This window comes from Mustela lutreola, chromosome 4, assembly GCF_030435805.1.
Source record: "Mustela lutreola isolate mMusLut2 chromosome 4, mMusLut2.pri, whole genome shotgun sequence".
NCBI lineage: Eukaryota > Metazoa > Chordata > Mammalia > Carnivora > Mustelidae > Mustela > Mustela lutreola.
The window spans coordinates 87,096,895-87,114,354 of record NC_081293.1 but is presented as its reverse complement, the minus strand read 5'-3'; the positions used below and the strand labels follow the sequence as shown (position 1 = coordinate 87,114,354).

At 47.4% G+C, this 17,460-nt stretch overlaps 1 protein-coding gene across 9 annotated transcripts in view; it reads right to left on the bottom strand.

The window, feature by feature from the left end:
• Positions 1-17,460, bottom strand: part of SIPA1L2 (signal induced proliferation associated 1 like 2) — a 212,770-nt gene that overhangs the window by 35,700 nt on the left and 159,610 nt on the right. For 7 of the 9 annotated variants that reach the window (XM_059170444.1, XM_059170443.1, XM_059170449.1 and 4 more), the window contains 5 exons: positions 6,902-7,159; positions 4,883-4,978; positions 3,265-3,365; positions 2,795-2,898; positions 506-894 (listed from right to left, as the gene is read on the bottom strand). In XM_059170444.1, coding sequence (XP_059026427.1) covers positions 506-894; positions 2,795-2,898; positions 3,265-3,365; positions 4,883-4,978; positions 6,902-7,159 — 948 coding nt within the window. The remainder of the gene's footprint in view (positions 1-505; positions 895-2,794; positions 2,899-3,264; positions 3,366-4,882; positions 4,979-6,901; positions 7,160-17,460) is intronic. The other 2 variants (XM_059170446.1, XM_059170448.1) reach the window with 1 other exon arrangement.

Below are 17,460 nucleotides of genomic sequence, written 5' to 3'. Positions count from 1 at the left end.
AAAACACTTCCTGTAAATTTAGTTAGTCTTTATTAAAAAAAAATACTGAACTGATGATCTGAACATACTCTCAGACCTCGGGTATCCCCGTTTGGTAAGGGGGCCTTTGGAACACAGAAGCTACGGGCACCGCCCTCATCGGAGGGAGCTACGTGCAGACAACGCGGACCCCGTTCCCCAGGTTACCAGCGCTGCAACCAGAATACTATCCAGCTTCTGTCCACTTCTCCTACAATTGGTTCCTTGTAGGAACCGATTAAACTGGGAGAGAGAGGTCAGTGGCCTGACTGGAGCACTTCCTACCTGTGTGTAGCTCTCTCTGCGGCTGAATGAAGAAGTCAAGTCACAGCCGCCTGCTGTGCAAATCTCCCGATCACACTTCTGATACCAGCACTTCACTAGAAGTCCGGTGGCTGGGCGGCCCGGTGACAGGCTACCTCGCTGTTCCCATTTCGGGCCCCTCCCCGACCCCTGTGGGACCCGGGGGCACCCCCGGGGCACTGACCTGGAATGCGACGAGATCTCGCTGAGGTCCCCCATGCTGCCGTCGGCCGCGCTGCCCGCCGAGATGGCCGGCGCGTAGCTGTGCACCGCGAACATCTTCGCCGGCTCATCGTCGGGCCCCGGGATGTCGGCGGAGTCAGCCCACTGCTCGGCCCGGCTGTGGATCACTGACCTGCTGCCCGCTAGGTGCACGGGGCCCAGGACGGCGGCGGGCATGCAGGGGGCCGTGTCGATGCCGCTGTCCGTGGAGGCCCCCTTGATGTAGGTCAGCCCCAGCAGCTCCGGGTCCATAAGGTCCCCAGACCCAAAGTGCTTGTCATCGCTGTTGCTGGACGTGTTACTGGAGAGTGTGTTGCTGCTGGAGTGACTGGAGCAACTTTTGTCTCCAATCTTGGGAAGAAGAATGGAAAGGCTTCAGACAAGAGCCCCTTCCTTGCTTCTTTATGAAGACGGTTAGTCTCACCCAGACCCCCAAAGCTACAGACCAGAGGATCGCACCTGAGCCCTTTCTACTAGGAGAAAGGCAAGGAGATAACTCACTTTAAAAAAAAAAAAAAATTCTGATTTGATGTAGAAGTCCCAGATTCCTAACTCCTCTCATAATTCATTTAAAGTTAAATAGGAATCTTCTCAAATCTCTGTTCAATTATTTGTGCCTGGAGCACGGAAATATTACCACAGTGTCATAGCCAGAAAATAACCAGCACATGTTGTACAAACTGAGAAAGCACATGGAAAATTAAATAAAGGGGGGAGAGCAGCTTTTTATCAAGAAAATTCTCCTGGGCCGCCTGGTGGTTCAGTGGTTGAGCCTCTGCCTTTGGCTCAGGTCATGGTCTCAGGGTCCTGGGATCAAGCCCCACATTGGGCTCTCTGCTCAGCAGGGAGCCTGCTGCCTCCCACCGCCTCTCTGCCTACTTGTGACCTCTGTTTGTCAGATAAACAAATAAAATCTTTAAAAAAATTCTCCTGTGACTAATCACAGTGCCAGCCCTGGGTGTGGACAGGACTTGGGTTTGACTCCCAGCAGCACAATATCGTCTTGTCACTTAGCACTTCTCTCTTCTCCCAGCGCTGAGCTCGGGGGATGAAGCTGTGGGCCCAGCAAGAGAATACCCTCTAACGTCCTGCAGCCACAAAGTGCATTGTAAGTACAAGTGACTTCTCTGAGAGAGCCCAAGTCACTGGGTGCCCCAGGTGCTAATGAGCAGGGCTCTCTCTGCGGTCCTCGGAAGACAAAAGAGGTCCCCTCTGACGGGTCCCCTACAGACACGGTGGCTCTGCACAGCCTGGGAACCTTGGAAGCCCCAGCAAAGGGTGGGATCGTGAGGACAAGTTGTGCCCTGACCTGCTGTCGAGCGCCTTGGAGTTTCTTCACGTCGTCGCCCTGTCAGCTCTACACATGCCCCTGCCCTTGACCTTCGCAGCACACGCTATACTCTCCGGGCCTACTCCCACCCCTGCCTGCCTTTGCTTAAACCAGCGCTGAGACTTGTCAAGGTGGAATTCTAGGGCTGCTGTAAGGCTGACTCAAGACAAGGGCCCCACAGCACAAACGGGAGGAACGTCACATGTGTTCCCGAGTCCCCGGCTGTGGAGCTTGCTAAGACCTCTTGAAGAAGAGGGGAAGAAGCAACAAAGTTAGCAAATGATAAAATTTCTTCACCTGCAAGTTTTCAAAACTGTTGGCTTTATTGGCAATGACCCACAATTCGTGTTTTCACGTTCGATAGAAAGTTGTGCCTCGTGGAGCGACGGTGGCCTGAGAGGCTGCCCCAGCGGGTGAGGAGTAAATGAGTAACTGATACCCCGTGTGCCAATGACCGAGAGCCACGCGCCGGGCATGGCTGGAGCGCAGCCTGCGCCTTAGTCAGCAGCTGCCAGCGTTACCGCGGACCATCAGGAACTGGACAGTGAGGGGCCAGCTGCGGGCAGAGCCACTCCGGCCACACAAACACACCGCCTCCCGGTTTCTGGCCAAGCCCACCAGGTAATGCCCACAAGGGAGTGAACCGTTCACAGATTAAAAACAGGAGTCTGATTTAGTAACTATTACACTGGGTACCAAGGATCAAAAGGCTGAGGATATAATCTTGGTTTTGCCAATAATTTATGGTGTGGCCTTTCTTGGAGGTTCTTTATAAATCAAGGAGGAAAAAAAAGGAACTTAACGTCTTTCTTTATTTTTATCTCGCCTCTACTGAAAGTCCCTGCCAGAACGGCTCCTGCTGTGTGCAGAGATGGCTCAGTACGGCCACGCGAGAGGGTAGCCCGCGAAGGGAGGACTTACGTGGGAGAGCTTATTGGGAGAGTCCTTGCAACTGCCGTCCTTCTGCAGGGCTCTTTCTTTATAGGAACTCAGGACTTTGGAGGGCGGGCCATGCCATTTGGTTTCTGTCACATGAAGAAGAGAAGAGCTGAATATCTAATTTGTTGTGTTGACAAAAGAGCAAAGCAATCACAGACGCCGGACGACGAAATGGTCTGGGGGAAATGAACAGGACTGTGGTTCTGGAACATTCTGGTCTCACCAGTGGATATCCCCTGAGCGTCCACAAAACAACTCACATAAAGCTCATGTTCCATTTCCGTCGGTACCACCAGTACCGTGACCCACGACCACATCCCCCACGAACCGCACGGGCATTGTGGCAGGACAGTGCTGACCAACGGGATGAAGGCAGGAATGAAGGACAAATGGGAGGAAAGAGGGAGCAGGACAGAAGGGCTGGGCAGCTGCGGAGCCGCGAGTCTCATTACCCAGGTGCCTGCTTCCGTCCAGGCTGTCCTCTCGCTCCCTGGCTCCTTCACACTCCAAAGGGCCCGCGCCCTGGTGCTCGAGCAGCAGAGGAGAGTGGCATCTGCAAAGAGCACAGAGCTGAGTGGCCTGCTCACCGGGTGTCCCCTGGGTGCACCCCCCAACCCCGTGCGTCCCCCGCCCCCTGTGCTGCTCCCGCCGGGCCTGTCCCAGGGAAGCCCCGCAGCAGAGGCTGCTTTTGGCAAACGGAAGGGCCACTGTCTGCCGGCCCAACCCTGCCAGGGAAGCTTCAGCACCTGGAACCGGGGACTCTCGTTTCCCCCCTGGCTCAACAGAGGCATCTGGGTGACAGCCACGTGTAGACACAAAAGGGCTGCCGATCCCAGGAGGCTGGAGAGCTGTCCAGGGTCAGAGGAGCTGTCCTGTCCCCAGGAAGCCAAGGAGGAGCTCACTGCTATGGTTTCGTTTCGTTTTATTTTCTCTTGGGCCCTGATACTTCCTTATGTCCAATTTTTTAAGGAAAAGAAAGTCCATTGATTGGCTTGAGATGACATCTAGGTGGACTCCGTTTTATGAAAACCCCACATAGGTCAATACAATCTTAAAAAGGAAAGAAATCCCAGGAAAGTTCTTCCTATCACCAAGTGACTCCTACAGGATTCCATGACAGATCCTTGTTTGCAAAAGAAAGACAGGGATGGTTTTTCCACTGATAGAAAAAAAAAAAAAAATCCCTTCCACTTTCCAAATGCAACTCGACTGAGAAAAACGTCAAGTTCTTTTTAAGAACTCCATCGACTACCTAAGGAAGGGACACACATGTAACTGACTGCAAATATCCACTTCTAAGCCCAGACCAGAGGGAAGTGGGATCCAGGAAGAGACGTCTCCCTCTGCACCTGGGAGAGTGGTAACAGAAAGCTGCTGTTCCCGTGGGAGACCCTTCTCGTCTGACCTGGCCATTCTCTCGTCTCCAGACCCAATTAAAAGCAATATAGGGCAATAATGTGGCCGGGAGCACCTTCTCCTCCCAGAAGTTGTGAAGGTTTCTCGTGAGTTGCTACATCTGTCAGTTCAGCATCTCTGTGTCCCCAAGTGTCCTCAGGCTGTACCTGAGCTGCTGGCTCTTGGACATGACACTCAGGCACACACTCCAAGGGACGGTCCTCAGCCGGATGTATGAGGCACCTTCTGCTGTTCTCAAACAGGAGGCATGAAAAGACAGCCAAATGCTAAACCTGCCTTTTCCAATCTGGGTCCGTGTTTCGGAGAAGATGCACTTCCCAGAGAGGCTGTGAATTTATCCCTCGTCAGCAGTTTAAGCGAGGGGACAACTCCCAAGGGGTACTGACTGTAGAGTCCCCAAATCCTTCATTTTTCAGAACGACTTTCCTTATTCACATGAAAAAAACAGGCAGGCTCCGAAAACAGACAAACAAGCTCTATGTGCATAGGAACGATGAGCTTTCTGGCCTGGACAGGGACTTATTAAAAGCCTGTCTGCCATTTTTTCATCCCCCAAATGGCTTCGTATACAGCAAGCACACGGTAAATGCTTCTGTGCGAGCCCCTGACCAGGTCCCTCCCAGGGGCCAGCAATGAGGGAGGACTGAACAGTACCCGTCATACGCCGCTTGTGGTCTCCAGGGTCCGCTGCTGCCAGGCCCGGGGTCGCTGGAGGATGACTGGTTGCTGGGCGAACTTCTGAAATGGTGACTAGAATCATTAACAGGGTAGCAACGTATCTGCGGGGTGTCCACGTGGGGACCCGGCCCGTCCCTCTTTACTAATAAACTCATTTGACAGCAACAAAGGAAAGGAAGAAATAAATACACATTGCAGAATGAAACGGAATGCACTTTGGACCGACAGACCAAGAACGGGAGATGCCAGAGACAGCGGGTGGCTCACGGTTGGCAGCTTATTACAGGAAAGGGATGGGGCAGGAATAAGCCGTCACTCTCTGGAGATTTAAAGCTCCGTGATGACTCCAGTGAAATATGGAAGAACCACGATAGAACCCACCAGAATCCAGAATTACGAAAACGTTACTATTACTTGCTCAATGAAAACTTAACGCAAGGCATGTTTTCGTCTTGTATTTAAAACCCATGCAGAGACAGAACTCTAAATTTGTCAAAACCATTTATTTTCACACATCCATTGGATGCAATCCTATTTATTTCAGACACAGAAATAAGTAATACTCATGAGAACCCATTTGATAAAGACGGGCTTGCCAAGTTTCCATTTTGCTGCTAGAATCCTCTAGGTCTTTTTTTTTTTTAAATCCCCCCTATAATTCACTAAATTTTACTTTACTAAGGGAGGCTCTGCGGACTCCGCAGACCCCTCCTGTGAGCTACCTATGTGTGCTTCTTTGAATATGGGGAGTTTATAAACTCAGCGGACCTCTGGGAAAGGAGACCCAGAGCCAAGATGATTTAATGTCAAGTTAAAGGAATGCCGTTTCTGCATTTGACCTGTCAAGAACAGACTGGAGAAAGCAGAGAAAGACCTCACGTTTTAATCTTACTGTTGGTAATCCTATACAGCCTTACTACGTGCCGCGAATGGTTCCGGAAGCAGTTTGCAAATACTGAGTCCACCTTCGTAATGCTCTGCAGAGGTCTCTACTATTACTAAACTTATTTATCAGATGAGGAAATCGGAGGGGGAGAGAGCGTGAGTAATAGCCGCGGTGAGCAGCCACCGGGTCAGCAGCCTGGCCCAGCGCCCGTGCTGCCAACGCTTTAGGAGACCAGAGCCTGGCAAACCAGTTTGCGGAAACTCACCGCGTCTCCATGGCCCATAAGTTACAAAAAAGCGAAAATAAAAAGCAGCTGCAATTAACAAGATGTATTTACCATTTCATTCACTTAAAACTACCTACTATGAATTACGCCCCCCAAATTCTCACCAGCTTCTAATGCCACACATGCACTTTTAAATAAGAGCATCTTCTCATTGAAAAATTAATTTTAGGGGCATCTGGGTGGCTCGGTCATTTGAGTGTCCAACTCTCGGTTTCGGCTCAGGTCATGGTCTCAGGGTTGTGAGGTTGAGCCCCACGTGGGCTCCCTGCTCAGTGGGGAGTCTGCTTGAAGATTCTCTCCCTCTGCCCCTCTCCCTACTCTCTCTTTCTCTCTAAAACAAATAGATAAACCTTTAAAAAAAAAAAAGAAAAATTAATTTTAAACTTCACTCGGTTTGCTTAAAATAAGAAAAAAAAAAGCATGGAAATGCTAATGATCTTGGGACCTCTTAAAATACTATACACATCAGGATGATGGGATTTGGTCACTGATTCTGCAGTTTTATTTATACTCAAAACCACCTGCACATATCTAAGAAGAATCCCTTCTCGGATGTCTTGTCCCGGTGTACGGAGCAGGGTGACCAGGAGGACCAGGAGAGGGGAAGGCGCGGCCCCGGTGGGCCGGCCTGGGGCAGCCCCGTTGGGTGAGGTATGAGACGGATCCCAAGCACGAGCACATCTGGGGCCTGCCCTGACGCCCCTCCTGCCAGCTGGTGCAGAACAAGTGAACTCGGAAACAAGCCAAGAAAGGAGGTCCTCCCTGTAATGTCAAGTTTAAGCCCCAGAGTTTCGCAAGGGCGGTCCCGGAGGAAAGGCCTTACCTGGTGCCATCCGGCAGCTTCCGGTCGAAGGAGGTGCTCCGAGGGATGGCAGCCTGGGCCTGCTGGAGCAGCTGCTGGCACGGCAGTCGGTCGGGCGTGCCGGGCACGGGGGAGGCCCGGGCCAGGGGCTGCAGGGCCGGGGTGGGCACGCGGTGCCACGTGGTGTTCCTCCGGAAGGGCGTCTTGTACTCGCACGGGGTACCCTCGCTGTCCAATTTGTACTCCACCATGGGGATCCGGCAGAGCTCGGAACACCCTCTGTTGGGCGGAGAAGAGCGGGTGGGTAGGGGGGCTCGGTGCTGAGCCATCGGAGCAGCTGCTCAGGGCTTCCAGACCACGGAGGAGAGCCAGGCACCCCCAGGAGTGTCCCTGGCTTATGGGGACTCTGTCTATGACCCAGCAGGAACCAGCAGCATCCAGGATCAGGCTTATGGCTCTGGTAAATGACAAGCTATTGCTTTAGGCATCGCGTGCATATATCCTGTCTCTCTGGGTCGTCTGCAAACTTCTTACACCCAAAAACCTTTCAACCAAGTTGCATACATGGAAATCACACACACTGAACAGAGGGCAATGAACAAATTTCAACAGATTAAAAATGCCTCCCATACGATCTGAACAGATTCAAAAGAAGGACAGTTATAGAACTAGGAATTACGTCACAGGTCACCTTTTCTACAGAGTCTGAGAAAAGTGAGAAACAAAAGCAGTAAACGCCATGACAATCAAGGGGAAAGCAGAGCGCCCATCTGGTCAAAGTGGGGTTCTTAGCTGCCGTGGTCGCTCTATTGAACTAGAGTTCCAGTCCCCCAAACGGGACGTGCTGGAGCACACTCTCATGTGCTTCGGAGAGTAGTCAGGAACGGGAGACCAGTCAGCCTCACACTGTGATTTAAGCCAGACCTCTCTCAAGTTTCTCATTAGTTACACAGTGCAAATAGCACTATTAGCTTGACCAAAAAGAGCCTGGGATACCAGCTGGCACAGTACAGCAAGCGCATGGATGCCTGGATAAGTTTCAAGTCTGAGCACCAGGGCACATCACCCTGGTTACCATGTTGATTGAGGGGTGTCTCTCCCCGGATGTTCCAGAGTCAACACAGAAGCTTGCTCATACTCTCCCCCCGAGAAATCCACTAGAAGAAGGTGTGGTTCTTTAAAAAGGAGACTTCCATTCTCAAGATGGTAAAGGGACATTTCAGCCTCTTTTCCAAATCATGTAAGATGAGGAGAACAAGAAACAGAAACAAAGCTGACCATCTACCAAACTCGAGACAGCTGGAATTCTAAACCACGGCAATCACAGGGAGAAGGGAAATGGAACAGTGCGGATGGTTCAGCAGAGCAGAGGAAGGCCAAACCCAAGAGTGACGTAGAGGGAGACAAGGAAAGATGTGACTATTCCCCTTACACAACCCCCGAAAGGGGCAAAGGGACAGGAAGTGCCAGGCACTGCAGGAGGCGGAAGTGAGAGAGAAGGTTTCCTAGGAGGGGGTGATTTAGAAAAGAGAGAACAAAGGAAAGTTTGAGCATTACATGGCAGGAGTTAGTCAGGCAATAACCACCCCTACCTCTAGGGGGCAGGAGCAACGGTGTGGGGAACTCCGCCTGAAGGATCCGGACTCCAACAGAGGAGAGCATGGCTGAAAACAAAAGGTTAAGTGAAAGTCTCACTGGAAAATGAGACCCACAGTCATCTCCCCTTCCTCCAAACCCAGCTTCAGAATGCTGATCAGCCTACAAAAGGCCAAGGAGGATCTTCTAGCAAAAAGACAATGAGTTGTAATTAGATGTAAGCCACCCGATCACCCCGCAGTGAGGCTCACTGACCAACCATATCCTTACAGAATAAGAAAGAACTTTTGAAATTTAAAAACATGATAGCTAAAATTCAAAAATTAAAAAAAAAAAGTTTACTAAGACCAAGGTAAACCGAAGACCTCTCTAAAACTGTTACAAGCACGCAAGCATGTGAAAATTAAAGTTGGATCCAAGAAGCCTGATGTCTAGACAGAGGTACCAGAAAGAGAAGGGGGGGGAAGAGGGGGGGGAAATGATTAAGAAACAATACAGGACAATCTTCAGAACTAAAAGATACGTAAAACCAGATTAAAAGGTTCACAGAGTGCCCAGGGTGATGAGTAAAGGAAGGTCTATGTCAAGGGAGACATACATACATATGTAGGATGGAATGCAACTTCTGGAGGCCATGGATACACTTATGGCACTGATGATTCCAAGGCTGTATACTTATCTCCAAACTCACTAATCTGTGTGCATTAGATGTATACAGCCTCATGACATCAGTCATACCTCAATAAGGTCTTTTTCAAACATCATGTGGAACTTGAACTCTTGAGTTACAGAGGATATCCTGAGTTTCTGGGGGGACAGGAGGTACGGAAGGTACAGCAGTATTGGATGAAAGTTACTTCTCACCCATCAAATCAACAGTCCTTGGAAGAACAGGTAGGAATACAACAATGACCTTATTTTTGGCTCGGGAAACCAAATGGATGGTTGGTGCTACCCTCTGAGTTTAGAGGGGACTGAATAAACCATCTGAAGGAGAAACTCCTGCCTGTTTTATTAAACTTTACTTCATCTTTTATTTTAACTTTCCTTCCTTCAAACCAAAATTATCTCTAACCTAGGCAAGTTTAAATTACCCTGGATCTCCTCAACACACTAGTTAAACGACTGGTCAATTTGATAAGCCCAGATTTACACTGGATTGCATGGCTATTATTATTATTATCATAATAATTTCATGAAACTCCAAGACTCTACAACGTTTACTCATGGACTTGTACTATTTCCCAGTGTTTTTCTCTTTAAGTAGGTGACACATCCCCTGGGACTACTGATTCATCCAGAGACCAACAACCTAATTAGAAATCATGAGGTGGGATATGGCAGTCATATCAAAATATCAAGAAAACCTACTCTTGTCTTCCAGCGTATAGGGTGCTCTAAGCAAGTCAATGGGTAGTGAGGTGAACCCCGGGCTTTGGTCTCAGAGCCTGTAGGGGACCGGAGAGTACCCGTCAGGGAGTCGAAGTGAGGGGTTTTTGAGTTATATTTGAATGAAAGGAACAGGAACCTTGGATCCTGTGGACCAACGTGTATCTCCAGAGCCTGTTTGGGTTTGGGCTAGGGTTAAACGGAAGAAAAAGCAAAGGGAAGACAGACGGCTGAGGCATGTGAAATATTTCATTCATGCTCCTCGATTGTAGCCTTTCCTAAGACATTGTAATTTAGCTCGAATCTTTGAGGAAAAACATTATATAAATGCATAATCATGACTAATATTTTAGAAGAGTGCTGACACAAACGTGTGCGAACACGCGCTTGACGGGAGATTCCGGGTGGAATTATTTCATTTCCAACCTTTTGGACAAAGTCATATGTAAATGATCTTCTTAATACTAAAAACTGGGGCTCTTATGCCTGAATAAAGAATAGCTCTTTTCGAAAGAATGGCTTTATTTGGAAAATCAAAATAAATTTTGTGAGTATGGGACACTTTTATAGCAACTACTCTTACAAGCTAGGTTTCTGCTTTATTTCTAGGTCTAAACCATCAAATAAATGCCACTAATTTTATGTGGCAACATACCATCAAACCCAATCAAACACAGTTCTGTTCTAAGAAATGTCTGGAAGGACACAGGTAGAAAATTCAGCCAATTTTTAGGGAACTGGAAAGAGGTCTAAAATAAGAGTTGTCACTTAGCCTACAGCTCCCTGTTACAGGGAGTGTGAAAGAAACTCCTCACCCTTTACACCTGTCCCTGTCCCCGCATACACTCCTCTTGTCTCTGTGGCTAGTTCTAGTGAAGGATGCCAGGTGAGATCTCCCTGCTCCTCTGGGGCATCACGTCCTGAAAGGGCACCCAGCAAGGACTCCTGACCACTAGGTCAAGACCAACGGAAACCCAAATGGACCAAATGCAAAAAGACCTAGCACAAAAAGATGACCCCCCACCACCCCAAAGTGAGCTGCTAATCTTGTATGTAACTGAAACAGGTTTTATTTTATGATTTTATTTTTTTATTTCTAAAAAACAACAAGCCTTTAGCTTCTTTCATTATAATACAAATTCAGACCTCAAAGAGAAATGCCCTCGGCTTCCTGTGGACATACACCAAATCAAGCCCACAAATGTGAACTGCATTTTTAGCTTCTGGCACACTTTTCCCAGGTTGTTTGCCAAACAAAGACATTAGAAGACGTTAGAGAGGGCGGTGGGGGTCACTTACATGTGAGCATATTGATTTCCTCTTTGGTCAGTAACAAATGTGCACGTCACCTACTTATGCTTCTAATTAACATGCCAGGTAGACAACCATGTGCACTCCACTTCAGGGTTAAATATACACACACTTGTTAACGCTGTTTGTCTAGCCAGGAACTTCTCTGGGTCTAACAGTATTATTACTATTAGTAATAGTATTATTACTATTAGTACTATTACTATTAGTAATAGTATTATTACTATTACTCTAGTATTAGAAGGAAGGCAAAAACATTCTCTGGACCGAAGTGGTCATAAAATGCAAGCTTACTGAGCCAGCGGTACACAAAACTGTGAAACTGACGATCAGTTGGCATCGTTGGAGCCCTCGGAGCATCTTGTGTTTTACTGCTTTACTCTGCAAAACACAGCTCCTTGTCCTTCTGAACTTAGCACAACGGGCTTTCCGCGATGGCTTATTTCCTGGACCAAGGACGCTCATGAGGGTCCTTGTAAGCACACTGACCAGCGCTCTCCCCGTGTCCTGCAGTCTGAAGGGGCTTCTCCCTGGCAGGGTTCTAGGGCGGCAGCTGCTACTGCTTCCTGGGCTCTGGGCATGGCCGGTTGGGGGGAGGGGGGCCCACTTGAGGGTCACAGTTACAGGTACTTGCCTACACAGTAAAGCACTGCACTTACACATCCCTTACAGAGAGACACCCTGCCAAGTCCCCAACCGGCATCTGCCCCGTAGACCAACTTCTTTCAACTGACCCTTCTACTTTCCTGGAAGAACCCTCTTAGCCATCAGTCATTTGGGCATCTGAAGGCAGAATCACTGCTGGGCTGTGGCCCCAGTTCTGAAGGCTCACTACCACCTTTGAGCTTGGCCATCGGGGCCATCCTGGATGGCTCACCTAGATGGGCCACGGCACACTCTCCTCTACTCATTCCTAGCAGGATCCTCCCCCAGGAATCACGCTGCTCTCCATTAAAGACACAGTTGGGGCTCTTGGCTTAAAACCCAGAGCTATAAGGGCAGTTAGTTAAGCAGTTGCCTTTGGCTGAGGTCACAATCCCATGGTCCTGGGATCGAGACCTATATCGGGTTCCCTGCTCAATGGGGAGCCTGCTTCTCCCACTCCCTCTCCCCCTGCTTGTGTTCCTGCTCCCGCTGTGTTTCTCTCTCTCAAATAATAAAATCTTAAAAAACAAAACAAAACACAACAAAACCCAGAGCTGTCAAGGTGTGAGAAATAGCACCGTCCTTTGGACCCATGTTAAATCACAGGCAGCGTGCAAGCTTTCAGAAGTGCTGGCTTCACAGGAAAGAAGTCAGTCAAATAGATGCCATTCTTTTTTTTCCTTTTATAAAACAGAAGGAGCTAGTATTAAATAGCAAAATGTGCATCAATGTTCATCAAAGTTCTTCCCAGAAAATATGTAGATGTGTAGAACTACAGAATGGCAACATTTATAAGATAATCAGAGTTGTAGAAAATTGTACAGCTGTAAAATTCCCTTTGTGTATCTTCTCTTACAGAACAGCTCATCGTTAGCCTGTTACTTTATTCTTTGCTTCTTCTACTAAAGCAGGACACATGCCACTTTAAAACTAAGAGGGGGGAAGAGTTCTATGGGAGGATAGCCAGGGAGAATACTTTTGAAGAGATGCAACATGAAATCAAAAACCTAGAAAACCAAGAAGATTGAAAGAAACAAGTTATATTCTACCAAAAAAAAAAAGGGGGGGGGGGAGAAGGGAAAGAAAAAGGCAGTTGGATAAGTTAGCTGGATCTCCAGTGGGCAGACCAGAGACCAAGCAACCAGGGCTCAATCACATGATTGTAACTTGCATTTGCTACACTCTGAAACTGCATCAAGAGAACCTTTAACTGAACCCCGTAATCAATCAAAAAATCTTACAACATATTGTCGTGCTATCCTTGACTTCCAGTCTGCCACTGACCTTGTATGGCATGGCTCCGTTTTCCATACACACCACAGCATTTCAATGTCACAAAAATGTCGGAGAGGGTCAAAAGGAAATCCCCCACCTTCCAAAGAAGGCTCAGACAGGTTGGAAAGTCAATACAACCCATCGGGGACAGGTTCACAGCTGGAACCCACACTCCTAGCTCAGTGGTCTTTCTAAGACATCTGCTGTCTCCTTAGAAAACTATCAACGAATCAGTAATGTGGCCCACATCATGTCATTGTTTCCATGAGGAGCTAAGAGGCTCTTTGGGAACAAAGGCAGATGGATCCCCTCAAATGAACTACCTGCTTCTTTTCTGTTATGCGCTTTGTAAAAAAAATCTTTTTATAGCCCTAGGGATTGAAGTAATCACTGATATTTTAATCATTTTAATGTCTGTTATGCTAATAGCCTGCTAATAGCTAAGAGACTCTTTCCAAATCATCCAACAAGGTGACAGGGGCAATTGATGCTCATTCACTTACATCAAAAACTCTTTCTTTCTGTTGCATAAAAAAATCAAAAGCTTCCAACAGGGAGATAACCACATAGCATAACTTACTGTAAGGGTTAGGACAGTGTCATATAGGAAATAGGTACTACATGAAATATTAATGCAATTTTCTATTTCTATTTCCTTAATTTATATCCAGATAGAGAGACACTGAGATGGTACCTAGAAAAAGACACATCTAGACCATAGCCCACATGGCCAAGCCCTTTGAATAAAGGTCTTGAATCGAAAAGGTGTGTGTCATACAGAATAGGAAGAAAGGCCATCTGGTGCTAAATAATCGCTAAATAATCCATCTGCCTGCCCCCCTCCCCTTCCTTGCCAGGCACAGCGGCAATGAGTCTTGACCTACTCCACACACAGCACAGCATCCAACTTAAACCACGGGCTCAGGAAGTTCTTCAGGAAGCCAACCTCACCTTTTTTTTTTTTTTTTTCCTTAGAAAGCTGGAGACCAGGAATAACATTTTCCTGCATTACATCCTTCACAGTTAAACGCAGAAGGTTCTCAGTAGCTGTTTGATGCCTGGTTTTTCATGAATGGATTTCGTGAAAGAGAACACCCACGACTGCCCATTACCCGCATGGGGAACACTGGTCATGCACGCACCTGTCAGCTGCCTAACAGAACGCTCACGTTCACCGTCCCCCTCTGTGCTCCTGTGTCAACGTCAGGGGCATTACCACATTTCAGACTGCCAAAAAGGCAGGAGCACCGTAGTGTCGATGACTGACTGGAGAGGGTGGAGGATTTCCTGTGCTGAGATTCTCAGTATCAAGTAAGAAACTGTGGCCACAGTTTGAGAAATCCATTTTTTGAATGCGAAGACCTGTCCTTTGGAATGCCAAGTAGACCACGAAAGAGTCCAGGGAAGTAAAGATCATGTCTGTCCCCCACATGTGCATAGCCTCAGGGCCCCACACAGGGCACAAACCAGTTAAGGGTTAATGAAAAGACTAAATGAGTAAACACAAGGCCACCACTTTTTGTTCCCTCTATAATGCAACGTTCTTACTTCAAAGAGGAAGGGAAAAATCAGAACTTGACATTGGAGGGACAGGGCAGAGATGCAGAACATTTCACAATTCACACTGACAGTCATTCCTGGAGGGTACCCCTAAGACAAAAACCACATGTGGGGTGCCTGGAGGGCTCAGTCAGTTAAGCATCTACCTTTGGTTCAGGTCGTGATCCGGAGGGTCCTGGGATCTAGCCCCGTGCCAGGTTCCCCACTCCGCGAGAAGCTCGTTTCTCCTTCTGCCTCTGCCTCTGCCCTGTGCACATGCTCTTTCTCACTATCTCTCTTTCTCTCTCAAATAAGTAAAATCTTTAAAAAAATGTAAGTGACTTTGAAAATCCACAAAGCAGTTGGAACTCTAAAAATCTCACTTAGGTCAAGATCTCAACTCACCATCTACTTTAGATCTCTCTCTTTCTCCAACCTGCTAATTTGATGAAATTGAGTTTCCCTTCCTTGTTCAGTTTCTGGAACTAGGTGTGTGTACTTCAGGGTGTGGAACGATCTAGCAACCAGCAGCAAAGGAGAACAACCCGAAGCTTTGCTCTACAGAATGAGCTTAAAGTAAATTTATAAAATGAGCATAAATCTTCCGTGGAATGACGAAAGAACAATTAAAGCTCTAGACGACAGGAGACGATTTCCACTGTTTTGCATTATATAGAAAAATATGTCTGGGACGGTATGTCAACAAAGTATGAAACATTACATGAAATACAGGTGCCACAGCAAGGAATTTCATCTCGTTTCTTGGACCTATTTACTGTTACTACTCACATTGTATAACAACTCATGTGTAATTCTGATGAGTTGTTATTGCCTTTATATCAGCCTTTTTAAATGGATGTGCTTGCCTTCAGATGACATTGATAGAGTGTCAATCACCTTTGGAGACTGGGAGCTGGGGCAGTGGGATCCCTTGTAGAGGGGAGGAAGAGCTTAATGAAGCCTCTTCCGCCAAGTCCTCTTTATCTTTGCCACAGAGATGTCTGCTTGGGAAATGCCCTCCTCCCTTTAAAACCTCATTTCCATTTGAAGAGCACTATTCCCCAACTGCCTCTTGCCACTCATTCCCTGTCCCTGCGAATCCTGCCTCCAGGTCCAACCCCAGCAAGATATCAGCTAATAAGCATTCCCGAAGGGACCCTCCCAACTCCACAAGGAGAAGGGAAACATAGCTCTACCTCCCTTTCAAGCGGGAGGACTGCCGAATTACCATTACCCGGAGGCTGGAGAACGGGACTTCAAACCCTGGAGTGGCTTTTGATAAATACTTTCCCAACTAAAGACTTCATTTAATCCAGCAACTTCTGAGTCATAGGCAAACAACGTCTGACGTGTGAACAACCAGAAGTGAGTCTATTAGGGGACAGGCCTGTCCTACTGCTGATGGGGACAGACAGATTGGAGACGAGTTATTCCCTACTGAGATCCTGCAGGAAAAAAAATCCAGCTGATAACACAGCAAAAATGAAACTAGGCATTTTTCACTGTCTTGTATGCGATGCTTACAAAGACTGAAGTATCTTGTAATCACTGATTTGGCTAATTTTGTAGTCCTATGGTCCTGCAGCAAGATACACAACACACACACACACACACACACACACACACATCCATTTAAATGAACTTTCTTTTTCTTGCCCCCTCCCGGGCTAGCACTCAGAACCCTGTGTGAAAACGGAGGCCGTCATTACAATCACACGTGTGGCTGTAGCTTGAGACAGATCCATGTGCCAAGGAGAAATGGCACTAGCGATGTTTCTTTCAAAAGTTCTGTATTTTAATTTTTTCAATGAGTCAAGCACTACCCATGTCCCCTGTTAAGCCCCGCCCCGCCATTGTTCCTTAGAGAAAGGGAAGAGCACAGAGGCTAAACTTGCTGGAGCACAGATGGAATTTAAAACGATGTTGGTCCTTGAGTCGCAGTCTAAAGCAAAGGGGTGTTACTGCAAGGGTCAGGACTCGTTGTGTGAAGCTGCTTGACAACAGAAAGTACTTTTATCAGGAGCCCAGACAGAGAGTTGCAGGCAGAGCCCGAACCCCAAGCTCACAGAAATATGGATTTAAAAATTTACAGATGCAAATTCCCACCAAACGGGAAGACTGAGTGGGAGGGATTTTACTTTATTTTTTTTTCTTTTAAAGATTTTATTTATTTATTTGACAGAGAGAAATCACAAGTAGATGGAGAGGCAGGCAGAGAGAGAGAGAGGGAAGCAGGCTCTCTGCTGAGCAGAGAGCCCGATGCGGGACTCGATCCCAGGACTCTGAGATCATGACCTGAGCTGAAGGCAGCGGCTTAACCCACTGAGCCACCCAGGCGCTAATGATATAGGCGAGGCCTGAAACCTTTGTGACATGCAGAAAAGGGGAGTGTCACTACCAAGCAAACCACGAATTCTGATCCCGGCTAAGGTCAAAGTACAGAGGACTGTTAATCCAGATTAATCAGGAGAGAAATCTGTATCTTCAGGGAGTGACATTAATGAGACTCTGAGGAAACAAAGATAAAATCTGTAAATATCTTGAACAGCTTCGATAAGAACATTTGCATTTAAAACAAAGAAAGAATCTGTTATGCGCAGACCAAGGCAGATAACGCCTCCCTGGATAGAAAAGTAACAGCCCGAACTTTTAAACGGTAGTGTGTGTGTGTTTGAGCTAAAAAACAATCCAGTATTTCTCAGGAAACTGTATTCTTCTAAATCATATGTTTTAAATACTAACCATAATAATTTTAACATCTTTTTTAACCAGATCTCTTAAGAAGCCTAAAAAAAGAAATTTCTACTGAACAACAGTAGGCCAGA